This window comes from Falco peregrinus, chromosome 11 (assembly GCF_023634155.1).
Source record: "Falco peregrinus isolate bFalPer1 chromosome 11, bFalPer1.pri, whole genome shotgun sequence".
NCBI classification, from domain to species: domain Eukaryota; kingdom Metazoa; phylum Chordata; class Aves; order Falconiformes; family Falconidae; genus Falco; species Falco peregrinus.
The window spans coordinates 12,193,675-12,221,643 of NC_073731.1; the positions used below are offsets into that span (position 1 = coordinate 12,193,675).

Genomic DNA, 27,969 nt, shown 5'->3' on the forward strand with positions numbered 1-27,969 from the left:
CTTCCATTGACTTCAGCTGGGAATAAATCAGTTTTTTACCGAGCAGGCTAACTGTTGAATATGCTCATTGTCTACAGTTTCTCAAATTTATCAGCTACTACAGGAGTTCAAAACTGATTGAAATAAAACATTTTCCTTACGGAAAAAAAAAAAAAAAAATCAAGAAGAAGTCTTGTTGAACATCGTATGTTTATTTTTTAAACAATTTACAAATAAAAATGTTATATTTATCCAAGCAAACACATTTAATACTTTAGTCTTTAACAAGCTATACAAATGAGAACCATCACACTAGAGCTTTTGATAGGTCAAGGACCATTCAGGGTAGGCATGCATGTGTCTGTATCACATGAAGCGAGTCCAATTCCTGACATCAGGGTTCTGATCTTCTGCTTCTTCAGAGCTGGTCAGCTGCTAAATGATTTAACACAAATAGTTACTGGATCACAATACAATGAAAGAAAGCCCATTTCAAATCATGTAAGTGACCTCAATATGTCTGGTCCAGGTGTCAGGCCACAGAGCCTTACCGATTAGTCTTCTTCTCCAAAAGCCAGTCGGACAGATTTTCTCGCCTTGCTTAGTGATGTGGCATCCATACATGTGCTTATACAATACAATGAAACAGCTTAAGTACAGGTGTAATACAACAGTAATTACAAATCACAGAGACAGATAAACAAACAAACAAAATCAACTCTAATCACATTCTTGCATTTCAAACAATGAAAGTAAACAAAACCATGCATTACAGTTTAAAGAAATTTTCAGTTTTAGCTCTTCCGCAAGTCTCCATTTCCTCAAGTTCTATATTGCTGTTCTTGAGCTTGTCCCAGTGGCTGGGCTACTCATGGTGCTACTGACACAAACAGGGTGAGCTGGAAGTAATCCAAGAATGGTCAAAGAATAAAAGCCCCCAAAATAAACAACAAAGACGCACGCATTATAAATGAGAGATTCCATTTTAATAGCAGAGTGTAGAAAAGAAATTGGCAAAAAAATTCACATGAAAAAACATTTTACACGATTAATTATGTACAGAATAAAGTATGTGTCTGGTTTCAGATGATGTAAGTTTCACTTTAGTCAAGGCCTACCACAGGATGCAAAATACACCCAAAACCCTCAACTGGAACAAAAAAAAAAAACCAAACAAAAAACCTATACATAATCCCAGCTCTGGCTCCTCAAATATTGGGACTGGCTGGGTTCACTTCAACCCACTGGGCTTTCTGCTAAGCTTTCAGCGATTCCTGAATTTGTTGTAGCTTCCAAACTACTGTCAGCAGTTTCTGTTTGCTCAGTCTTCTTGCTCTGGATGGTGCATGCTCCCTTGCCTCCTGAGCCACCCTCCTTTCCCTGTATTTCATTGAGCCCAGGAAGGAAAGTTTCCATGCACCCAGAAGCCTGACTTTCTGTGCTGCCTCCGTCACAACTCAATGACAGCATTTCAACAGCACCACCTTTGCTCTCCTCCGCTTGCAGAAGGATCTCAGACACGGGAGAAATGCCCTGCATTTCTAGAACTGGCATGACCACTTCTGTAGTGTCACTATTTGAGGGCTGAAATCCAAGCTGCGTCGTAGCCGTTCGAGAAATCCGCGTGCAAAATTTATCTTCCTGACTACCAGAAGTTAATGCAGCAAAATCAGTAATCTCTGCTTCCTCCACTGTTTTTCCAATGCCCATCTTCTTAAGTTTACTGGACTCCAGCTGCATGGATGCAACAGTTCCTAGTTTTGAGACTTCTTCTGTATTCTCATTTAAAAGTTCTGCTGTAAGGATGCTGAAGCATTCATGTTTCACCTTACTGTCTCCCGAACTGAAATCAGTGCTTTTGAACCCGAGCTCAGCTTTGTGGGAGGGAGTCTCACTGTGTTTCACATCTTCTGATGTTGAAGGAACTTTCTTGTTATCCATACAAATATTTGCAGAGAGACTTTCAGATTGCTCAGTGTTCAAGCCTGAGTGAGTGGTATTCAGATGAAAGTTATTGGCTGCAGAGGTTCTTACGACCTCATGCTTTGTTTCTGGGGAATGGACAGCTGCTTCTGAGAGATGCTCCCTATGGAAGTCTGCTGATAAAGCAGCTACTGACTCTTGGACAAGATCGGAGCGAGCCCTTGAAAAGCCTCCAGTCCCTACTTCTTTTGCTTCTCTCTTGATAAAAACATTATCTAATGTTGCATCAGATCCAGTGTGTCCTAATGACTTTTTTTCAACTTCAACTACTAATTCTACACTGGATCTGAGTTCAACCATGTTTGCAGTGCAGGCATTGACTAACCATGCAACTTCCTGCCTTTGGGTTTGGTTTTCTAATACTGCATGGCCTTTTTCTGGAGCTTCTAATATGCTACTTCTAGCTTCTGTGTTGGTGAGACACGTGTCTGGCCATACCTCTGTCAATTCTGAAGCACTAACTTCATTAGAACCAGTCTTTATTTCTACATTTGGAGTATTTGATAGATCCCAACCACTTTCAGAACAAGAATGGGCTGTGATGACCTGGCTTTCTCCATTACTAGTTCTGGAAGTGTCCCCAGAACTTCTTGTCAATTCTGAAATCTTATTCTGGGTTTCTGAAATACGGGGAACTTCACCAAGGACTCCTGGTTGAGACAGTTCCAAAGCTACGTTTTTCAGTTTTAAATCTTTTAAGGAGGCATCAATAGAATTCTGCTCCGTCATTCCTGCTGCTAAAGCTTTTTCTTTTGAACTGTTTTGAGAATCACAGATCAAGTCTGGACTACCAGTTTCTGACTGAGTTCTACACTTATCACTTAAGTTTTCCTCTACGGAATGGGAATTTCCCAAATGTTTCATTTCATTCTGTGTTTCAGGTAATAAAGTCTTTGGGTGTAAGCTAAGCTCAGGCTTTACCGCTTTTACTTCCCAGTCTTTCATCTCTGCACCTTTCTCCAAGGTACCGGTAACATTTGTGTTAGTAACCACAGTTATATTTGCATCTTCCTGTCCAGCTTCCTCTTGGACCTCACTTTTCTGTAGATCACAGAATTCCTGACTGCCTACCCGCTCTCTACCTCCTATATCCACAAGTTCAATTTCTGCAGGTATCTGGATACCAGAAGCAGTTTTTGTTTCTGGCAGTTCTGTGACCGACATTTCTGACACTTCCAGTAGCTGAGGCTGAAGTGGTTTCTTGTTCATTTCAGCCTGATTCTCACCAAGAAGCCAACTCCCTGTTACCTGATTATTACCCTGTGAGGAATCTTCTTTCAATTTAGTCCAAATACCTGTTGAAAGAGAAGTCTGAAATTTTTGACCTATTTCTTTCTGAATACCATTTTCAATGTCAGGGCTCATCTCAGTATGAAGTATGAAAGTCTCCTGAATATCAGTTTTCTCCAGTTCTGAGCTTCTTTCAGCTGAGTGGATGTGGCTAAGTTCAGTAGCTACATTTTGAGAATCCTCTTTCAAGGAGGATGAGCTGTTATTCATTCTAGGATTTGCAGATAAGTCTGCAGGTTTTGTTAGGGTAGAGTTTTCTCCATTTGGAAGTGCAGAACATGCAAGCTTGCTGTCAGCCGAACCCTTTCCACCACTACTGTAGAAAATATCATAGAGATCTTTAGCATTGGCTGTGGCCAAGCAAGAGTTTCGTTTCTCTACCTTTTTTGCCTGTTCACTGAAAGCAGTTGAAGGTGGTGGTGGTGGAGGGGGTCTCACAGGCATTGCCAGCATTGTCTGTTCACTTTCAGACACACCTGGAGCTACTTCATCTGCAGGGATGACAGCTGCCTGCTGGACTGCTGGTGGAGGAGGGGGTGGAGGTGGTATATCAGAAGTCTGAGAAGACTCACTTTTCTCTGCTCCTTTCAAATCTTCCTCTGCCCCTTTTAAAATTACCTCTTCTCCTCCAAAAGCTTTTGAGATGATATCCGGAGGCAGAAGAAGATCTGCATTGGTTTCTTTTACCACAGGCAGTGGTTTGGTGGTAGCACCAGAGGATTTTATGGATAAAAAGGTGTTCAAAGGTGCTGGTTTGCTAACTGTTGCAGTAGTAGACTTCCTGAAAATCATTGTGGGGACTGGGAGATTGGGTAGAATTTTTGCTGGTGTTGATGTGGAAACAACTGGTGTCCATGGGCTAGTGTGTGGAATAACAGTTTTCCCAGACAGTTTGATTTCAATGGGCTTGACATGGGGTTTCCCAGACTGACACTTGTTCTCCTCTTTGTTTCCTTCTGTACTCTCTTCCTTTGCAATAGCTCCTCCTGGGGTTTTATCCTCTCTCTCAGTCTTTTTCCAGCTGAATTTCCCAAAGGAAGTCTGGCTTGGTGATTCCTTTTTAGATTCTTCTTTCTTTTCTTCTTTTTTCTCCTCCTTCTTCTCTTCTTTCTTCAGCTTAAGCTTGATACCCATTTTTCGCCCAGAAGAGTCTATTTTGCTTTGAGTTTCACTAGTCCCTTCTCCAAGCTCTGGTATGCTCTTTGTTTCCTCTTTCTTTATTATTTTTGGTTTCTTCTCATCCTTCTCTTCTTTCTGTTTCTCAACTAGTTTCCGTTTCAGTTCACTCTGCCGCCTGCGCTCCGTTTCCAGAACTACAGCCAAACCAGCTTGACGGTCTAGATTTCTCCTCTCTTCATAAAGTGGGTTTTCATCTATGTATTTCTGTGGAAATAAATGACCCAATTTTAGTCACTTTTTCCACAAAAAATAAACAAATTCTGCTCTGTAACAGTTTTGACCTGTTCAGTAAGTGCCATACCAACACTAAGAGAGCAGAGAACTACTTCCTTCCAAGAAACTGAGATGCTACAAACTCCTCATTCTGTAATTTAATGTGAATTGAGTGGTGGCTTGCACCAGTGCTATCACTTTACAGAAAAGTTTGAAAATCAACACTGGGACTTAAACACTGTTTTAACCTCATGCAGATGAAAGATTAATCTCTATGTAGTGGGAAGTTTTGCTTATTGAGTTCCACATAATGTAGTGAAGATAACCACATACATATACTCCAAGGAGTCAAATGTCATTCTTCAGGAAAGGAGGACAGAACAAAGAGAAGCTAACACAAGGAATGACTCACTCCTGGTACACCAGTTACCAACCTTATATTTCTCATTGTGGGGATGACTTTTCACATGCTGCTCTGCTGAGATTTGATCTCCAAAAAATTCATGACAGAGCTGGCAATAATATCCAGTGATGGGAATGAGAAACTCAGAGCCTGAAAAGGCCAAAGAAAATGATCAGAGAAACAAATCTTAATAAATGCCAAGCTCTTAACAGAGCCAGATAAATATATCAAAGAACAACAGCAAAACCTCCAGCAATGTTCCTTTTGGAACAGTTAATGCTGCTCTCCTTATGCTTATGCTTACAGTATGGGAACAACCGCTACCAGAAACAAATATGTGAAGAGATGAAGCTTGATTACTGTGATTCAAAAAATTTAGTGTCCTCCATCATATTAAGGCTATTCTCTATTCAAGTAGGTTAACGTTTCCTACAGTCTTAATTTATTTTCCATCTTTGTGGTATAGTCTACTCAAATACTGAACACCTGGTTTATAAAAAGAACACAAGTATTTTCATTGAAGTTAGTATGACTTGCATCCTTGTGCCTACAGAAACAGCTGCAGTTATCTAACACACTGCAGATTCTCCTTTAGTATGCACTACTGGAAGTATGCAACAGATTAATAAATTGAGACTGATCACTGGCAGGACTACTTAAGACATTCAGATTTTAAATCTTGTATTAATTTTCAAATCACTCACAGCCCCTTCCATAAGACTTTCTCAGATTCTCTGTATCCACTCTACCAAGTACACATCAGTGATTTCTCAGGGACATCTCTACTATAAAATTATTGAATTGAAGAGTCTGTTGCAAGACAGTGTGGAGTACTGCACAAGATATGCCCAAACACAGCAAAAGCTCTTGCGGTCATGTCCGGAATTCTAGTAAGCTAGCAAAAATCACTTCAGAACTACACCGGAGAAAGAAAAAGTCACCTGGTATTCAAAATAAAAAAATAAACTCTAAAAAGAAGAGAAGGAACCATGCTGTGTTTTCCTACACTCTTGCTTCATGACCTCTTCCACAAGAACAACCAGGAAACTAAATAATTTGCCTTTCATCTAACAATACAGTATCTATATGTACTTCTATAACATGGTTAAATTTTTGAAATTCCTTCCTCTGAGCAACTGGAACCTGCTGGAGGGCAAAGGGAGATGATACCCAAGTTAAAAAAAACCTAACATACCTTTGGCAGGAACAGTTATCTTATCGATGCGTTTTATGGAGTCTTGTTTGGTCTCACTCTGGGTCTTCGAAGCCCAAGGTCTGTTGTAAGGATCCAGGGTCTATTTGCACAGTGACAGAGGTATACAGGCTCATATATTACACCAGCAAGGCAAGTACACTTGTCTTTTTCCTTTTTAACATCCTCTCAGAACACTGAACATTAAAATCAACGTGCAAATAATTATAGGACCTATGTTTTCCTCTCTTTCCCCTCCCATTTTGCAATTTATAATGAGAAAATAACCTGTGAAAAGGGTAAAATGTGAATGATAGCAAAGAACAGGAAAAATAAGAAACACAAATATCAAATGCTAGTTCCTGAGTGAACTGAACACAGGCCCCATTTACACTGGTCGGAACACACCGGTAGCTGTACAAACTGCTCAAGTCCAACATTAGGGAAAAAGAATTTGGTAAGCAACTTCTTGGGTTCATTATTACTTCAGGTTCTCTTGTAAAATGTTCTGTGATGTATGTTTTAGTGTTAATATTTATAGCAATATGAAATGCACTTAGTGAAGGAAGCCTGCAACATACCTGTCTGTGTTTCTTATTATGCATGTGTGTGAAAAAGTCAAACATGGTCCCGCAGATGGTATTGCAGTCTTTGCACCAGTGGTTCCCTGCATCATAATATTCATAAATATTGGCCAACTGGAAAGGATGTTTGGAGGACTGTGAAGAGGATTCTGCTGGCTTCGGGCTTCTACCTCTGGATTTTTCATTAGCAGTTTTTGATTCCTAAATTAAACAAAAGGAAACACTTCTCTAAGACAAAGCAGGGCAGACATAATGCTCTATAACTCAGAACCTGCCTCTAGCAGAAGCCACACACACCAAAAAAAAAAATATATCACCTGCTTTTCAGCGCCCAGGCTAATTCCACTGTTTCAGAGAGCTGGTATTGCCGACTAAGATGCTGCGTGGCCGCAGTGAAGCGCTTCCAATAAGGCTCCCAGATGTAATGGCTGGATGGTTGTAGATAATCAAGGAACCAAATGAACAAATTCCCTATGGCATGCACCCTTCCCACTTCATGGTTTCATATAAAGATCTGAATAGTTCCAGTTTACCATGCTAGCCAAATAATGCCCACAAAACCTAAAATGGCTCCTCTAGAATCATTTAAAAGTTACTGTAAAAGTAGATTGGATGAAAGCAGAATGAAAAAGGAAGTAAGAATTAGTTGACTAAAAGTAATTTAACTCAATTAGCTTTATCAGATTATTTGAGAGTTCCCGAATGCTCCAGAAGACTCGTTGCTTAGCAATAATAGAAACATGGTGTTTTGTTAATTACCTAAGTATATCAGGTGAAGCATCCTGTCATTTAAGCATGTAATATTTGCACGTACATTGATTTGTACAGAAAGACGCCACACAGTGATACACAGACATTTCAGGACTCTACCCAAATTTAATACTAAACACTGCAGAGTAGTAAACCAAACAATCTCTGAAATAGATCATGAGGCTGGCTAATTTAGCTTATGATAATACTAGATGAGGGTTTGTGGTTTTTTTTTTTGAGGTTTGAGTTACATTTTCAATAGCTGGAAGTCCATTATGTTATCATTTCTAATCTGCATGGCAGTCTGGAAAGAAAAGCATGTTAACTTAGCAGACCGGAGTTGGTTGCATTAATTTCCAAGTTATTCACTATCAGTGTTGAATAAATTTACTTAAGCAGATTCAAAATTGTTAAATAACATCTGCCTTACTTGAAATTTCTTTTGATAAACAAGGATAGATTCTCTCTTGTTAACACCACCCCACAAAACATACACTGTAAATCATACATTGTAAAAAACAATGCAGAGACACCCAGGCCCCTATGCACCCCACAGATAGCCATATCCCGATATAATCTAGTTCTTGGTACCAAGTAGGAAGTGACCCAGTGAATATTTGCATATATTCTGTCTGCAAGAACACAGCAAAACTGACATTTTCTTAAACAATGAAAAGATCAACTTATGATCTGCAGGAAGCGTGTGAAACAATGTTCACGATGTCTAAGAAGTGTCATTGTTCATGTTATTTACAGACATACACCCACCCAATACTATCTCAATGAGAACTTTAAAAAGACAATGCTTCTCATATAGATAGGTGACAGCTGAGAACCCCAGTTTGTGCTTAACCCCAGCTCAAAGATGCTTTTATAATTTGCTGCTATTTAGAGCCCAGAAGGGGACGATCTGTCTGTTTAGTACAAGGCCAGTTTCACCTACAACACACAGACATGTTCAGCAGCAAGGGACACCAAGGTAGCTTGCAAATAAGCAGAAAGGCATACATTTTTGCCGTTACATTGGCAGAGTCAACCGATCTCAGTGTCAAAAGGCCCGCACCATCTTTCTTTTCATTAAAAAAGTCAACAATCAGAATTACAAGGTGAATCTTAAGAGACTAAAGGCAGCGTCCTATGTGCCTACAGATATCTGAAAACATTAAAATGTTCCTGGCTAGAACTCAGCATTTCCCATGCTAAAATAAGGAACTATGAAAAGGGGATCAAGTCATTATGGGTTCAGACAATACAAACAATGGAAGTTAAAATAATGAAAAATATATTCATATATGCCATATCTCAAGAAAAGGAAGCAATACAACTTAATGCAATGTAAGATTTAATGGACATTGTTGCCTGCTTTAGTTTTACGATGTGCTAACTAAAGCAAATGATTTGTAAAAGTAAGTGGATACTAAACATCAGTAATGTTTTGAAAAACAACAAAAACAAAACACAAAAGCAAGCCTTAAAATGAAAGACATCTGATGATTTCTCTGAACCAGACCAGGATGAAGCATAAGGAGAAGTTTACAGGATACACAGATTTGAGTGACCTTGTAGAAATACCTCTTACCTTACTACATTTTCCTCTCAAAAAATATACAGTAACGTCTACACAAAAAACATCTACCATCTCCCATCAGCTATTTCTGTTATGTACATGTATGAATAAACATCTGAAAAGCAGGATAATTATCTCCTGATACCTGCATAACCTTTCAGATGTTACTATCATACACTACTTCTAAAGTGAAAACTATCTTCTAGAATGTGATAAGCCTGTTTGGATATACCCAGTGCTCAGTAGTACAGACCATGTTAGAGAGACCATACTGATGCATACTGACATTTCTTGAGAGAGAATACATAGTATGTACATAATAATCATGTTAAGCTGACAATCATATGTAAGTCTTGTGATTTGTTAATACTATCACACAGTGAGAAGATCAACATGCTCCAAACTTGCAGAGAGCTGCTAGAAACAGGCCTTGCGAAATGTTTGGCAAATGCCAATGTTGACAGGCCAAGCCAAAATGTTGTAGAGTAAAAAAGTCTGTCCTCCTGGTATTGAGACCAAAGAGCTCGAAACACTCATGATACCGCTCAATCCAACCAACACCTCAGCAGAACCAAGATCAAAACCAGTTAAGTGGTACTGAACTGCACAGACCCTGAGGGAAATTATAAACACTGATGCATTGACTCTCACCTGAATGTATCATCAAAACCAGCACATGAGATGTGATAACAAATGACATCAAATGATCCTCTAGTAAATGCTGGGAGCAGCTGTCTCCCCAATGCCCTCTTCTCTCAGTGGGAAAATCATTAGCACACAAACCAGAAGACTTTACCTTGTTGGAGGAAGATGTTTTCTCCAGACCTTTTGCATTTTCTGACTTGCTGTTCTTTTCCAAGGAATCTTTGGTTTCCACAGATGGTTTTCGCGGTTTTTCAAATATGTTAATCCCCAGGATTTGTGCTACTTTGTCAAGCTCAGACTGCTTCTTGTCAGCGGCATCAGATTCTTTATGCAGCTCTGAAATCTCCTTCATAATATTCTCTTGTAGTCTGTTCACCTCAACCAACAAGGGGTCTTTGTGTCCATCCTTCTCACGACGTTTTTTCCTCAACATCTCTCCTGAGCCAATCAAGGAAACAGAAGAGATGGAAATGCAACAGGAAAATTATCTTAAGATCTGTACAACTATTCCAGCAACAAGTAGAATACTAATCAAAGTATTACAAATCTTGACTAGGAAGTTATAAAGATGGAACTGACTGACAGGTACAGCATCACTAAATCTGCACAACCCATCTCTATAAGGGTTGCCTTAACATACCGCCCTAACAGAGGCACTGTAATCCTCAAGAGAGGGAATCAGTTTAATAACCTCTATTTTCCTGCGTGACCCAATAAGCAAAAGTTTATCAATACATTCTAACCTGAAAGTATAATTTTCCAAAAGTGAGAGAAATTAATATTTACTTGGACCAAAAAAAAATTCTAAAAATAATAAAAGTTAGCTCTGTCTAGAGAGGACTTCTTGTTCAAATAAGATTCAGGAAAAACTGAAAGGCACAATGACATGTCTTCAGTTACTATGTCTCACTTCTAAAGAAGCACTAAAATGCATAAAGTGCAATTCATTTAACTTACCAAGCTGCCAAAGATGCAAGAGCAACTGTTTGCTTCAGGGTAACAGCCAAATTCTAATATAATTAATTTTAATATAGTAATTAGGTCACAGCTTTCTCAAGAGTTCTGCATTGCCCGGAGTATGAAAATATTAAACTACAGACTATTATCCTTTTGGTTTTCAATTCTCCTAGAAGGTACTAGGACTTGTGACACATCCCAGTGGGGAAAAAAAATAGGGGGTGGGGGATGCATTGTACCTTGCTGTTTACGAAGCCTGTCCAATTCAGTCTTGAGATAGTAAAGCTTCTTCTGCCGTGCTTCTCGCTCATTCTTCAGTTTTTCTCTCTCTTCTATCACCTGAAAAGGTTGCGAGAGGACTGGATTTTCTCCTCTTCCCAACACAAGTTAATCAGTCTTACAAGAATAACAGCAAGACTTTGCTTTGCCAGTCACAGAACACTGCTTATTATTCTCAAAATGTTCTTGAGTATTTTAACACAACAAATACACCTCTTCCTCTGCATGTGCAGATAACTGTATCATGTGCTCACACTTCAACCCTGTATGAAGGCATTTTTTTTTTCTTTTGGCCAGTGTATTCCCCAGAACCGCTTTGTTTATTGGCCATTTCCCAAGGCACTTAGGCTCAGCTGACTGTCTTCTACAGGGGTAAGCAAGACCAATGCTAAATGGCTCTTCAAAACTCATGCTGTAACTCTAAAGTTAGCATGTTCCATCAGTGACAAAAGACTTCAAGCCCTTCACCTCACCTCCTGCTTTGACTCTGGCCAATTTTAGCTATTATTTAGGCTTCTGCTTCAATCTGATAGTAACTGTATCACCAAAAATAACTTTCAGGCGTAACTGTCTGAAATTATACACCTGGATTAAGTTTGTTTCTTGCTCAATAAGGTACACTGTGGCATGACGAGCTCACAAATCCACTTTTCACGGGTTTTCACTGATTCTCACAGAAGGAAACCAGGCGATATGCTAAAATGAAACCTGAAAAGTTCTTTCCACTTCCTTCCCAGCTTCATTTTTCAAGAGACAAATCCCAATTTTATTTACCTTCACAATGCTCTTAAAGCTTACTACTGACTCCTCCCTTGAACAAACAACTGACCCAAGGCCTTGCCTTCCCTAGAGAATCACTACTACTACGGCAAAGTAAATGTTGGCAGGATTCCTCGACCCTGCCTGGACTAAGCCCTGACAGGAGTTCCACCAACACAGGCCATGTCTTAAGTGCCACAAATCTTTGGTGTTTTTTGTTTGATTTTTTTAATCACCGAATCACCATTCTCTCATTCTGGGTTTTCTGCCAGCATAGGGGCATCAAATGGAAGATGCAAGATTTTATACTCCCAAGTCATCCCAGCAAAAAAAGAGTGGACTAAGACTGAACCAAAGACACCTGTATTGCAGACAAAGCCCTAGAACTTCGGCCAAGATGCACAGGTGAGCTACCAGTGTATGTCATGGCAGGAGAAAACCACCCACCTCCAGCTAACAGAGCTCTTCCAGAAGTGCCAAGTTTCATTAACAACAAAATTTCAGCTGTGTCAGATGAAGTAAATTATTATTCCTGCAAGCAGTGGAAGCTCACTTATCTGTTGATGTAGCACTTTATGCAAGCAATCTGAAAATTTAAAGTGACTTCTTTTGAGCTTCTCTTGGAGTCAGTGGTCCATCTTTCCACAGCCTGATTTGTTCTGAAGAATGTGATGTAACTAAGCAGGCAAAAAGCTTCCAGCCTCTACCATGTGCTGCCTTTCTACTTGCAGATCTACCAACACAATGCACCATTAGCACAGCTACACTGAAAGAATGTCTTTAATGCAGATATGCATATGTAGATGAAAAATTAGATATGAGCCAGCAATGTGGGCTTGCAGCTCAGAAAGCAAATTGTATCCTGGGCTCCACAAAAAACATGGCCAGTAGGTTGAGGGAGGCGATTCTCTGCCTCTACTTTTTTCTCATGAGACCCCACCTGGAGTACTGCCTCCAGCTCTGGGGCCCCCAGCAGAAGAAAGACATGGACTTCTCGGGGCCATGAAAATTATTAGGGGGCTAGGACACTTCTCCTTTGAAGAAAAGCTGAAAGAGTTGGGGTTGCTCAGCCTGGAGAAGAGAAGGCTCTGGGGAGAATTATCGCAGTCTTTCAATATATAAAGGCTGCTTATAAGAAAGATGGAGAGAGACTTTTTACCAAGGCCTGTACCAACAAGACAAAGGGCAACAAGGGTTAAACTAAATGAGGGTAGATTCAAATTAGACACAAGTAAGAAATTTTTTATGAGGGTGGTGAGCCACTGGAACAGGCTGCCGAGAGAAACTGAGGATGCCCCACCCCTGGCAGTGTTCACAGCCAGGTTGGATGGGGCTCTGAGCAACCTGGTCTGGTGAACGATGTCCCTGCCCAGGGCAGGGGGGTTGGAACTAGATTACCTTTAAAGGTCCCTTCCACCCCAAATCATTCTATGGTTCTATGCTTTTATTTTAACAACAAAGATAGAATGGACACCAGTTTGAAAACCCAAGCAACTTTCAGGAATTTTCCAGTCCTCTGACAGTTACATAACTACAGTTTCCTATTTTGAAACACGTTCTTCCCCACTACTCTCTAATTATCATAGAAACCAAAGTAACTGGAAGAGGAAAACATTTAACACCCCACAACCAAAACTGGTGTCAGATGCACCAAATAAAGAACAGTTTCCCTAAAGTTCTTCTGATTCTGTGATTCTTATAAGAGATAATACAAATGTAGAGGGAAAATAGCATGCAACTGTCAATCACGACATCCTTTAGCATGTACTTAATAATGTTTAATGTATGTATAACCACGGTATTACTGTACCATGTACTGTGTTCAGATGGAGCCTCCCGTGTTTCAGTTTGTGCCCATTGCCTCTTGTCCTGCCACTGGACATCACTGAAAAAGGCCCAGCTCCACCTTTTTTATACCTATTCCTTCAGTTATTTCTGTATTTAGGTATCTCCAAGTATTTCAATATCTAGAGCTCAGCAGAATAAAGCCAAGCTGTGGCCACCATGTGTTTTTTCTGTAAAATTTTGGCTGGCCCCACAAACTTCAACATTGTGCTTGATTTCATCTGTTCAGCCATAATCTAGAGGCATACAGCTTTGGGGGATTTTAAACACGCTTTTTACAATTGTCACAGAGTAATACAAATGCCCAGGCACCTTTAAAAAAAGCAAATGTAGTCCAACTGCTTTTAAACTGGAGCCACTCAGGAAAAAAAGGCAGCACACCGAGAGGAAAAGCTTCTACCCCAGCAATCAAGCAGTCCAACATAATTTGATATATCAGAACAGATAACATACCTTCTGCTTCTGAGCTGCTCGATTTTTTTCATCCGACATCTTTTCTGTGGTATTTTTGAAAGGGTTTGAAGACAGACGAAGGGGCACTTTGGAATGAGCAGGAGTGGTAGGGACATGAACAAGCACAGAACCATCTCTTTTTAAATCAGGGACATCCTTTCCCATAGACACTGTCTCAATCACCCGGAGGTTGGGACGCGTGGGGTTCGCTGACATGGCCATAGTAAGAAGACCATGAGCTTCTGGCAGTGTAGGATTAGGCTGCTGGGCTGTGGGGTACATGGTCCAGCCAGGGGCTGCATATGCCATATAGTGCCCATATGCATCATACCCTGGAGGAGCCATTGTGGGAGGTGGATAGTTTTGGGGCATTTGAGTGGCAGTAAACTGGGAATAGTTGGGAATTTGGTATTGGGAAACAGAAGTAGGTGTAGGTGGCAAACTAGCAGGAGCTGGTGGAACTGAGGGAATGAGAGACACAGAAGGAAGGGGCTGTTCTGGTGCACATGGAGGTATATCCTGTCCCACTGGCTTGCTCTTAGTATATTCTGATTTCTGAAGAGAGGATGCATCTTTAGACTGCTGGAAAGAGACCGGAGGTGATGCTGAGCGCTGCTGGCCTGACTCTGGAGATCGGGTGTCGCTCCGACTGCGACGCAAGTCCCAAGGGTCCAGTCTGCGAGGATCTGAAGAGCGACGATCAGGAGAACGAGATGCCAACTTTTTGCCATGAAGGCGTTCCTGGGTACGAACAGCCAGTTTTCCAATTTCAGCAACACCAATGTCAAGCCCAATGGTTTTGAGTAAGTCGTGGATCTTCGCATACTCAGCATTAGGCTCTTCTAACGGATCCAGCTTGACAGCTGGAGCAGGAGAAGGAGGTGGGCTCACTTTCTGGCTTATTATCTCGTTGCCACAACTCACTGGGGGCTTCTGAATGGTGAGAGATTCAGTTTTGGTGTCTTCATCCTCATCACCATAAAGAAATTTCTCTTCATCCTCAATGTCAGGGAAACTACGCCGCCTCTTCTCCTGAGCACTGACAGAATCAGCCATCATGCCCAGAATTCGGGAGAAACCGCTGCCATCCTGACTGGCCCTCTCATGAGGCAGCAGGAAGTCAGTATGGCGATCAGCAGGCTCTGACTTGGGTTCTACCTTTTCCTTGTGACTTAAGAAGCTTCCAAACTTCTCTTCAAATGTGAAAGCATCTTTGGGAGCCCCAGAAAGTGGGCTCCACTCATATAAACCGTCATGCAACTCCTTGTTTGCAGACTCCACAACAGAGTCTTTGTTAAACCGTTTAAGAAAGTTCTCCACTTCAGAGGCAAAAGGAGCTGTGTCGTTGCTCTGGGGCAAAGATGAATGACTAGAAAGAAGAGGAAGATCCTTGCTGGGAGCTGGACTGCTTGAAAAGCCCTCAGGCTGAAAGAAAGAGAAGTTAATATTTACTACAGCACCTTCTGAGGTGACTGTGCACCTCACAGAACAAACAAAGGAACGTGTTAATTTCTCCTTGAGTTCACAGCTGAAGAAAAGAGTTATAAAAGACACTAAGTTGAAAAAGAACACAGAAGATTACAAAACAAATTGCCTAATGATTCTGGAACCTCATGTCCAGCAATGAGGGCTGATCTCAAAAACACTCAAAATCACAATTATATTTCATCAATTTTCTGCAAACGTAAAACCTGAAACTCCGTAACATAATTTTGGCTACACTTTGTGTTTAATCACAGACAACTGCACTGGGGTTATTCCCAGTCACTTCTTCAGAGACGCATCACTAATGCCATGTTAAATAGCATTTCCAATAATAGGTATAGAATGGGATCCTCAGTATTGGAGCACCTCCTGAGATAAACATGTCTCTGTCAAACCAGCACTGATCAGTACTACAGAAGATCAAAAGTGATGCGCTAAAACATGAGAAAAGTCAATTTTCACAGTGGTTGCAACTGCTTATCTTTCCATTGCTCTGATTTTGAGACTCAATTGGTAGTATAGCTTCAGTATAAATTAAGTAGGGTTGATCCCAGCCTACAGCCCAAAGGGAAAAAAATACGGAAACTTGAAGATGTCTTCAGCCAGAGGTACTGAGGATGCACTAGGCAGTTCTCTCAGTCTATGAAAAGAGGCACAGTGACAGGCAGAAAGCGTCAATCAATGTCCTGACTGCCTGTGGTACAAAAAGGGTCAGCTTTTCTATAAAAGCTGGCCCAGATCTCAGCATCCTGGGCTGAATTTCAACAAGGGCATTTTATTCTGCCTCAGATTTTATAAATATATATGATTCTTGATTAAATGCCTTCACCACTTAAAGTTCCTAATGCAATCCTGACTTTTATAGGCCTGCAAAAAGATACCTGTCCTCTCAAAGACAGGAAAAGGCAAAGATTTGGCTTTTCTATTTCAGAAATCAAACTAACATTCTGTATCATGAAGTGACTGGTTTGGAAAGTAGAAACATATAGACAAACAGAGATCAAACCTGAACAGGAGACTCTACTTCCATCTCCACTCGTTTCTTCAGAATAGATTTTTTGGGCATGGATGGGATTTCCTCAGGCCTGTAAGTATACCGAGGCTCAGAAGTCTGTAGTGTGTTAGTCAAGCCAGGGATCACATAACCACTGCCTGAAACATCATGATTCAAGTTTCTACTACGCTCCTCTTCTTCTCTTTTCCTCCTTGCACGGTCAAGCTCTCGGAATTCTTCATTCAGGTATGATGGGCTCGGGCTTCGACTGTGGCTGCGGCTTCGTCTGCGGTAGTTTCGTGTTCCTGATGAGAAACCCTGATGCTCTCCACTCACACCATGCATCTTCTCATCCTTTTCATACCGTGGACGCTTTATTTCTCGTCCCCTCTCTTCTGGCCTCGAGGGGTAGGAGGATTTCCTGAGTTTGTCACCATCTCTGTCAGATCCACGAGGCAGCTCTTCTCGACGACCATAATGCAGACTATAATCTGAACGATGAAGGAAAACATCTCGGTTGCGGTAGTCTTCGTCATGTCTCATGATGAAGGGACTTGAAGGTTGATCTTCATGCAACGGGTATCTCTCAAGGCCTCGAGGACATGAGAGGCCTCTGGTGAATATTGGACCATCAGCCATATCATCCCTGTGTAGAAGAAGTGTAGAATAAACGTAAGTACTTGAGTCAGAGTAAACGAAGTCTTACTCCTACTCAAGAGTAAGAAATTCCCAAACCAGTTTCAGAATAACATCTCCGTCACTAAACAGAAGCAACATTTTATGTATTTAAAGGGCAGGGGAGAAAGGGAGACTTATTTTTAATGGTACTATACATCCCTCCTAGGAAGTCACCTGCAAACAGAGTGACGTGAACAATTCAATTCATACTTCAGAAGGAGAGCCTTGAAAAATTGATAGGATGGATTTATTTCTGTGAAGGAGAAAGACTACACGTTTTAAAAAAAAAAAAATTACTATCATATTTCAGACCACAATCCCTCTCCTCACCTCTCCTAGCAAGATGCCAAGGTCACATTTCATATTAATTATTCAAGGCATAATTCAGTCTCACACTGGCAAATGCAACCAGATCCTCTTTTTATCTTCAGCTGTGGAGATGGACCACAAATTCTAGCAACATTTTTTGTTGCAACAGATCTGTAGACAGGACTGACGCTAATCACATTAACTGCTATACCCAAAACGCAGCAGTTTTTTATGATGCCTATGAACCAGGGATAGTAAATGTAATAGTATCATTTCCTTATGCCAGCCCCTGCACTATTACACACAATGGATGTGCAACTGGCACACCACCAAAATAACAAACTGGATCTCTTGGAGTATCTTCTTCTGGATTGATTCGTACACACACCTCCAATTAGGAGTACTGTTGTAACTAAGGCCTTTTTCCCCACCCCTAAAAAAATTTCTGGGACTGTTCTTTAGATCAGGCAGAAATAAACCAAACCACTTTAACATTACCAGCTGCTGTTTCTACTCAGAGGTATTTAAAAAATCTAGCAAGATCCCCCCAGAACGGGAAGAAAAATGCTCCTCAAGTGAAATCAATGGGACAGAAAACCTAGAGAAATGTCCCTCCTGAGTGACCAAGACATTGACTTGAAATAAACTATGTATGATTGCCTGAATCCTCAAAAATCATCTCCTCCTTACTCAGAAAAGTCCCTCCATAAATCTGAGAAGGGACAAATAAAGTCATACCATATGACATCTTCAGAAAAAATTGCAGATAAATTACAGCCCCAGTTTTTAAAGTCACCAGACTGAAGAATGACAGACATAATAGACAAGGTCTTTTTCTTCAGTATTTTCATAGTTTCCACCTGCATATTTAAGAACAAAACCAACACAAAACTTCACTTTATCTCTAACCTGCATCACTGCAAGGCATATCATGTTATTAGATGCTTTATCAGTCCAACACATCTTAAAAGGCAAATATGGCACGTACCAGTACCCACAGCATTAGGTGGTACCTTTCCAGTTTCCAGCAAACTACACACATCCACCCCCTCCAAAAGCACAAAAATATCTACAAAGTAGCTAAATTAAATTTCATACATGAATGTTGCTGTTCACAGCCTACATAAATGTATGTCTATCCCCAGTGTCACCTTTTCCAAGAGCCTGCTAAACCTATACAAGCTGCAAGAACATACCTGGTGAAGTAACAGATGTATTTCACCATACACTTCAGCTGATTTTTGTGCAAATAATTTGCATGCATGCTTGCCAGGTGTCACCTACAATTCAAATGCTCTGACTGCAGTGACAAAGCAGAAGGAATATTTAATCATACTTCAGAAGGAAAGGAACAGCAAATCTACTATATTTACAAGTAAAAAGATGTTCCAAATACACTCTCAACAGCTAAGATGGAAATTTAAAACCCAAAGATTAAATATAGGTGTGAGGAAAAGGATTACTTGCCTTACAGAAACTGTGATACTTTGAAATATGTTTTGTGTAAATATAGTCCAACAGAGAAATGTCCCTCTTAGGTTTGGGTGCTTTTAGCCAGCATCATCCACTACAGCCTATTGCATCCCTGAGAGAAGATAACAAGGTGGTACCACTGTGACCACCCCAATACCTTCATCAACACAGAATCCACAAATTACTGGAATGTGCAGTTTCAGAGCAGGAGAACAGACACAGACTACATGGACATGATTCCTCAGAGAACTACAACTAGTGTTAAAGTAAGCTTTATTTTTTAACATATTTATTCACATACATAGAAACAGAAATAAATTAATTGTGTTCTGCTGTCAGCAACCAACAGGACTCCACCTTAACACACAGCCTTTGAATAGCAAGTCAGATGAGCCGTTCATACTCAAGCCAACTGTCACTCTTGGTATTATGCCAAAAAAAATGCTATTTCAGAGCACAGCTTAGCACAGACCAAGTCTCTGCAGTGATATGGTCTAATCTTTTGGATTAACCTCAGATGAAAGAATCGGTGGGATGCTCTGTAGAGCTTATGCCACCTCAGACAGTAGTAGAATATCTTGAAAATACTGACAGAGCAGAAGATGGAACACAGGGAGAGGGGTAAGATATATTCTTCAATTTGATAGACTGAGATTCTGGAAAACAAAACAATACTGACCAGTTGAAGTAGAAGACTAAAGCTGCTTAGGTGACCTTGAAGTCATAGGCCAGCAGCATTCAGTACGCTTACTTAGACATGTGCAGGAGGCCAGCTGCCCTAAGAACTTGGGGCAAGTTCTTACAGATGTTTTAGGATGGACCTGCACCCGGACATACACCCTGAGAAAAACTCCTGGAGCATCCTGAAAATCCACGGCTGCAGGAGAACCCAAAAGCATCCCTGATTTCCATCCTCTGGTATTTTATTTCCTTTATAGGCTAATGAACCTCTCTGCCATCCCAAGGCCCTGGAAATGACAGAGAATAATTTGTAAAACTGATTGCTTGAAAACCCTGAGCAGTCAGCAAAAATAGCTGAGAATAACTAAATTCAGAATTATTTTCTCTAATTACTTCAAAATTTGAAGAGACATCTTCAGAAAACACTCTATTTTTTAGATTTTTTTTTATAAATGAGAATGAGAACGTACCACATGCCAAATAAAAATGTGATATGCCCAGTATTAAACAAGTGATGACCCACAATAAGGGCTACTTTAAAGCCCTATCACTTTAAACTGACAGATACAAAGCCAGTGTCCTAGTAGCAGGGCAGCCCCTCAGAGTGGGAAAAAAAAAATATGATGAAAAAATACACAATCAATGATATCCTTAACCAAACACAAAGTATCTTAAAAACAACGAAAAATGGCTAAACAGTAAAGAAATTTGGAAGTCATAGCAGTACGTAGAAGATGTAGGAATAGCTAAGGGATGACTAGGACATACTTTAAAGCTTCTGGACAGTGGGCACCACTCAGTCAAGTGCAGCCAGCACAAATAGAGTGGACAAAAAAGAAAAAAAGAAAAAAAAAAGTAAATGTAACCACATGGAGTTCTTGCATACCTACGCTATAAATATATGGGAAGCCACTTAAAACCTGACGTCTACACAGTCTCACTTTCTCTTACTCTCATTCTGATTCATCTGTCACTTTTATACCTTCTCAGGAGTCTATTCTGACCTTTTTGTTTTACATCTATGGGTCCTGTAACAGAGATAAAAGTGAAAGTTCTTTGTAATTTTCACTCTTATGTTTAAAATAAACTCCGCTGTACCTTATGTTATTTCTAACCATGCATCATAACCACAAAACAGGTTAAATATAAAACCTCACTGGAGAAAGGAAGCAAGGAGACGCACCCATACCCCTGCCCCACATATTCTTCATTTGCCAGAGCAGTGCCAGTTTACACACCATTTCCTGCTCCTTCCAGCCACTGTACTCTCCCCGGGCATACGCACTCATTTCATTCAGAAGAATGCAGACTGCACAGGGCATATACAAATCAAATACTGATCCCAGGAGAACTGAGGCAGAGGTGTACAAGTGACAGTACTGAAAACTAAACTCTCATTTAGTTTTCTGCACCTGCTGAAACTTAACCTTACATTTGAAAAAGACAGGAAATTCACTTATTTTTCTCACTTCCCTCTTTTTCTCTCTCTTTTTTTCTTTCTTCTTCTTTTTTTAAAAAAAAACTTGAGGATATTTGCATCAAAAATGGAAGTTAGAGTACTTTTTTTGTACTGGATGCTTATCCCTGACCTGAAACTGCAACTACATGCTCTGAGGCACGAATTATGCCATCTTTAACTTCACAATTCAAGACATAAAAAACTTTTATTGCACACAGCCTTCTAATTTTACTTCTTTTGCCAGATTATACCTGTTGAAGGCAAAGATTTCTGAACAACATCTACTAATACTTATACTTCACTGTTCACAGCAGTATTTTTAACATAAGTCTTTACTAATTATGTTTCTCTCTTGACTCCCATCAAGGGACCCTAAGAATTCTAACACTTATTTTATCACATATGAGACTGACTGACTGATTCACTTCTCTTCTGCAGGGTTTTTAAAGTCAAAATAATATATTTTTTTCGACTTACACTAGAGGCTTTATTCTGGACTATACTAAGAAATATGGAAAGTAGATTAGTCCCAATAAATGAGGAAGTTGAAGCTTTATGCTACGCACAAACCACCTTCCTTGCAGTCAGGACTAGACAGGTTCATAAGAAACAGAAGAAAGTGGCTGAAGCTGTGAAATGTCAAATGAAGCAGCTCCCTCTTGCAATATACTCCAGGCACTTTTAGTTTATATGGGTTTTAGAAGCAGCTGACAAAAATCAGAGAAGAAATATCTGTTTAGAGTTACTATGAACCCAGGCAGAACCCATAGTAACTCTATGACTTTTGTTCAGGAATCCCCTGCACCACAACTTGCTGGAGGTTGGGGGAGTATTCCAGGGAAGCATCACTACACGCTTGCCCTCTTACCCTCATTCCCTAAGCATTCACTGGCTAGTTAGATGTTTGGTGTTCCCCAGTACAGCCATTCCCATGTTCTTACTGTTTCACACACTTGAATCCCCATCTGCGGAGGACCATACCTGTCACTCAGGTTATCAATTGGTGAGCCCAGTCTATCAGGCAGCCTCCTTCGCTCTGGTGTGCCAATGCAATACCGGTCATTACCAACAGTAATCCGCAAACTCTGTTCCACTGAAGACTCAGAGCGGAGACTCGGTGAACGTCTCTGTAAATTAAAGAAAGAGTGCAAGCCCATCAATCAGGGAATTTTAATCTCAGCTACAGAAAGGCAAGTGACTCTGCTCTGCTTAACATGTGAGACTTGGGGTGGATGGATCAACTAAAAAATCAAACTAGAAGAACAATTGTTCCAAATATTTCAGTTGTCTCCAGTTACTAAAGAAAGGGGAGGCTATTGACTGCATATTATTTCTCATCCCAGCTGCTAGTAACATGCTCTATATTTACATTATCTAGAAGGGAAATTTTTCAACTCAAAAATACATTTCATAAAGCACCATTTTAGAAGGTGGAAAAACAGAGTGAAGTTCAAGAAGTCCCAGATTTGCCGCTGTCTTCCTTTCTTTGTAGAGGAGAAGCAGCTAAACAAACATTGCACATAAAACAGTGCCAGGAATTTCTTAATAAAAGTGTCTGGATTTCTGGCCCTTTCCAACTTTAATAACAACATGAACTAAAGTATAAACCAGTGTAAACAACGATTTTTCTAGCAGTGATGTTTTTTAACAGTTTTCCTTACCTGATGCTGCTTTCAGCAAATAAGCACAAAATAATACTTGAAATGCCAGTGACTATAGAAACATTTTCTATAGTAGAATTCCCATTATTGTTATTTATTATTGGTAGAGCTAAACCAGAGCTATGTAATGTTGCCTTTGAAAAAACTACAGCAGAGAAGGCCTGAGCTAACTGCCTCTGCACAGACCTTCCTTTGGACGCATAGTCAATACAGAAAATGTCATTACTGGTAAGTTATGCTTAACTAGTTACACCTCACATCATTCTGGAATATGGCACTAGAATACAGGAACGATCAAAGTAAGGGAGGTTCCACAGGAACAGATGAAACTACCTGAAGACAGAGATACTTGCTTTTTTAAACCAGAAACAGATGAGACTACCTGAAGACACAGATACTTGTTTTGCTTTTTTAAACCAACATGGTTTAGATTCTGCTTAACAGGAAGCAACACACCAGCTTCAATTCTGCCACACCAGTCATTCACTGCATGTTGCTTTCACCACTGAAAACTGCAGTAGCAAGCAGCAGGTGTACTATGTTGTCTGCATCCACCCTGAGAAGATGCAGCAGAAACAGCTCAGTCTTTCAAGTGACCGAAAGAACACCATAATCTTCAACAGGAAGCAAAAGAATTCCCTCACAATTTTGCATAAACAAAATTATTTGCAGTACAAATCTGCACTAGAATCCACTGTGCACATAACCTTGTGCTAAGGTAACATATTATTAATTTCTGGTTTGCTCCATTAATCTGAATCCCAGCACTTAGCAGAACACTTTTTAATTACTTCCTAAGACCAACAGTGTTATACAGCACAATATGATCCTGCAACAGCCCGGCTGAGATACATGTGTACAAGGTGCACGTGTCTCACACAAACACACTAGAAGGTTCACTTGTGACCAGTATAACACTGACTGTTAAGGGCTGCCTCAAGAAGTTATTACCTTGAAGGGCATCTTCTTGCCATCGAGACTGCTGGCAAGTTGGGCACATACAGGACAATCATCTCCAGGAACTGGAGACAGAGAAGTGATGATTATATCTCAGAACAAACTTCTGGGCAAAGGAAAGAAATAGTTTACTTTTGGAAAGTTTGGGATGCTAGGACTGCCATACAGATTGCCCAGAGACAGCAGTTATGGTGAGGTTATTTGAACCTCACAATTTATTTATTTTATTTTTTTTTCAGTTTGAGAAATTCCAGTTTCAATAGCTTTTTCATTTCGAGCACTGAATACCACCAGTAGTCCATTCCTACCTACGCACTGCACTGCATTTTCCTCCCTTCCTATTCTGGTCCCTGAACTGCAGTTACCATTGCCAAATTACTGCACAGGTTGCATACTAGCTCTTAATTTTTTCTTTCTCTGTTGACCCAATACACTCCATTCCTCTAATTTCAGCCAATTTTCTTACAAAACAGCAAAAAAGCTGAGAGAAACTATAAAAAGAATAAGCATGCAGGTCAGCAGGGACTAGTAAAAGCAGCAACCTTGCAAGAACAAATCAAGTCCACCAAAATCTCTCACTGTACAGCCCTGACCTTCTCTCCTCCATTACATTTTTCAATACTCACACCAAACCTTTGCTGTCACTCCATGCTCTTCCAATTTCCACAGTTCTCCCCAGCTACTAAAAAACTACCACCATCTGTATCTACAGTGTCCGATACACAGCTCCACCGGCAGTCAGCATCCCAGTTATGCATGAGAAAATGGGCAACAACGCTGACAACCTGGGAACGCATGCATTCCATCTCCAAACCCACAACCCAAAACCAAAATAACTTCCAGAATCAAGAAAAGGGAAGAAGAAATCTCTAAGGCTGCTCCTTCCATACTCCAATTCATATGAAGGGTAGGGACAATAACTTAGAGCTTGCACTCAAAACTTCTCTGCATTGCAAACCCATGCCCTTACCCCATCTGTGTCTTCATTCCATACCCTACATCTTCCACTCTTACACATATAATCCCCTCTTCCAAGCCTTCCTTCCTTGAGAGCCTTCCTCTTCCTCAGTCTTGTGTCTGAATTCATCTCCTCCCAGTGACAGCTCCAAAATGCCACTTTATTAAAACATCTGTGTAATTATCTACATTTCTACACTTTGTATCCTCAAACTTCTGGAGAGGGGGTCTTAAGTCATATAAATCTGAAAACTTTATTAAAACTTTACGTGACCATGCTGACCCAACATATCTGCTCTCTGCTTAGTTTTGATCAAACTTACTTCCACTGTCTGGAAAACATCAGCATAATCCCAGCTTTTATCTTTTTCTGATGAATGCTAATTTTGCAAACAGTACTTCTAAAAAGTCAAATCAACCTGTATATGCATTTTATACTTTATAACATCACTTTTAAATAAGTAATGTTGGCCAAACACCTTTTGGTGGACAAAAACTTCCATGGAAAGAATGTGAACAATATATAATCTAACAATTACTTACACTGGGCTTTAACAGATGCAATGGACAGCACCAGGCAAGTTAAAGGCCCCTCTTACTGTGAAAGCTGCTTCCTAGAGAAATGTTTTCCTTAAATGCAGTAATATTCTTGTAAATAAACAAAAAATCTATTTGCTTCAGCAATTCAGCACTAGCTAACTTGCTAAAGCCTAATTTCTAGGATTAATAATTTTTCAGTCATTCTTCTCTGAAATTAGAATAGGCAAGAAAAGCATCAAGAATCCACAGCAATTTGCTGAGATGACCACTGTAACTTGAGACAGAAGGGTGCAAAATAACACTGGAAAAACAGCATTTGTCAAGAATTATGTTTGTGTAAACGGGGGGGTGGGGGAGTGGGTGACGTTTTTTTTACCCCTAAAGAGGGAATGGGAAGCTTCCAGTCAAAAACTCCTAGTTCAAATTTCTCCAGGTCAGAACCAACACATTCGGCATTGAAAGTTTCGTCGCAGCTGGCACAGGTTCACAGCCTATCACAGATACAGTGAAATGGCAGACTGGGTGATGGTGAAGTCAGTTTAATAAAGTTCTGCTCTTGTATTGCAGTTTGTCATCCTGTCAGTTGTGATCATCCAACTGTCCATCGAGCCACAACACAAACTGACATGAATCAGATTTAAAATTATCTCCTTTTAAAAAATTACTTATTTTCAACCTGGGTCTTACCCCAGCAAAGCAATTTGCAGGGCTACCCCACAGACAACTTATAGGACTAAGATAACAGTAAAAATACAGCCTAAAAACAAATGGCCAGAGGCAAGCTTCTAAGCCTGGCTTGGTTTAACTGTCAAACACATTATCTTCCCATACCTTCAGGCAGCTCACTTTTAAATAACAGCACCAATACCACTACCATCACCTGTGATTTCTATGGCTACAGCTCCAAAGAAATACAATAAAACCCTGTACCACCATCAAAAAGGCAATCCCCCTTCTCTCTTGGGGTCCCATCGTGACATGAATCATAGCAGACAACGTGTTTTTGTTGGCTTGACTTTCAGCCACATCGTTTCCTCAAACCAGCTCACCCTGCAACTTCACAAAGTGTCAGCACACGGGAGGGGGCAGAATATACTGCAGATCAAGTGGAAAAAAAGTGAGCATAGCAATCTTTTTAATTGTACGCATGCTGGATTGAGTGACCATGGAACCATAGCCTAAAATATCCCAGTAGGAGAACCTCTTCTTTCAGCACAATACAAATGCAGAGTGAACCCATTACACGCTACAGCTAACAGTTATCAGACAAGACAATCATTGCACGAAGGAGCAACAACAGAAAACCTCAGTGAGCAAATGCCACTCGCACAACAAAAAAAGTACGGCTCTACCCTTTGGTTAGTACGGCAGTCTGCATCCAAGGTATCACTTCAGATGCCAAACCAGAGTTTCACATGCCCAAATCAAATTTTGCCAAGACTGAATGAGAAGACTGGAACACCTTGTGCACAGCTCCAACTACAAAGCAGTGCCTATCACAGAACACCTCTCAAAGATATAAATCTGTAACAGAGTCCCCATTGTATGCCCATGACAGCAGGAAGAACTCAAAGCACTCTTTCAACGTCCTATGAAAAAAGTTATCGCCCCATAAACAATAGCACAAACCAGTGTTAAATGGAGGAAAGCGGCTAGCTACATCCTTTGCCTTAGCAAAAGATAGCATCATCTCTGAGCCTTATCTAAAATGGCTCTAGCCGATAAGAGAGAAATAAAAATGTAACGGAAATTTAAGGAAAAGCGTGACTTCAAATGGAAATCAATGATTTTTATTTTCGTTTCCATTTGGCTCTCTAAGGAACGGGGGGCAACGGCGCTTCTCCCTCCACGCAGGGAGACCCCGGCGCCGGTGCCATCCTGCGGGACCCCGCTGCCCCCCGCCCGCTGCCCCCGGGGCACAGCCGGGGCCCGCGCTACCGCTGAGGGGGGCCGGTGCCGGGTCAGGCACCCCCGCCAAGCCGCGGGGGTCGGGGCCGCCATCGCTGGTGGCCGCGGAGGCAGCGGGGACCCCCCGCGGCCTGACAGCCCCCGAGGGAGGGGGCAAGCCCAGCACCGAGACCCTCAGCGCACGGCAGTAGTTACCCGGCTGCTGCTGCCATCTCCGTGCTCGCTGCCCCGGCGGCCCCGCGGCCCCCCGGGCCCCGGTCCTCCCGGCGGCGATGGCAACCTTCTGCTGCGGTGCGGCGACGGCGATCGGCGGGACGCACCGCGGTGGCCCGACGGGGAACGGTGGCGGCGCGGCGGGGGACGGGGCGAAGCAGAGCGCGGCGGCGAGGCGGCGGCGGCGGCGCCGGCGGCGGGCGGCGGCGGGGGAGGCCGGCCGCGGCCTGGCCCCGGCCCCGATGTGCCGGAGCGGGAAGCGCGGGACCCCGACGAGCTGCCCTCCTTCAGCCGGTGCGAAGACGAGGACGAGGGGCCGGAGCGGCCGCTGCTGGAGCGGTACATGATGGCGCCGGCGGCCCGGGGGTCGCGGCGGCCTGCGCGGGCGCCCCGGCTCCTCTGACCCGGCCCCCCCCGGGCTGCCCCCCCCCGGCCCCGCGCGTGCGCGCCGCCGGCCGCCCTGCGCGCGCTCCCGAGCCAGGCACCCCGGGCCCGGCGGGCGGGGGGTTGGGGGGGGCGGGGTGAGCCCGGGCCGGGGAGGGCCGGGGGGCGGGGGGCGTTGCTTGGGGACGCCCG

The 27,969-nt window shown here is 41.7% G+C and overlaps 1 protein-coding gene across 3 annotated transcripts; it reads right to left on the reverse strand.

The window, feature by feature from the left end:
- Positions 1 to 170: 170 nt before the first annotated feature.
- Positions 171 to 27,969, reverse strand: ZNF318 (zinc finger protein 318). 3 transcript variants are annotated; one of them, XR_008749123.1, is made up of 11 exons: positions 27,376 to 27,969; positions 22,139 to 22,284; positions 16,570 to 17,203; positions 14,079 to 15,503; positions 10,982 to 11,081; positions 9,937 to 10,223; positions 6,821 to 7,024; positions 6,243 to 6,342; positions 5,079 to 5,197; positions 531 to 4,635; positions 171 to 414 (listed from the first exon to the last, which is right to left on the reverse strand). XR_008749123.1 is itself a non-coding variant. In XM_055815955.1 (10 exons), exons 1-10 carry the CDS (start codon positions 27,736 to 27,738, stop codon positions 1,216 to 1,218), a joined length of 6,798 nt encoding a protein of 2,265 aa, XP_055671930.1. In that variant the 5' UTR covers positions 27,739 to 27,969; the 3' UTR covers positions 171 to 1,215. The 3 variants fall into 3 exon arrangements, 2 of the variants coding, with proteins under 2 accessions (XP_055671930.1, XP_055671932.1); XM_055815955.1 differs by having other exon boundaries at positions 171 to 4,635; XM_055815957.1 differs by lacking the exon at positions 27,376 to 27,969 and adding an exon at positions 18,741 to 18,844 and having other exon boundaries at positions 171 to 4,635; positions 22,139 to 22,274.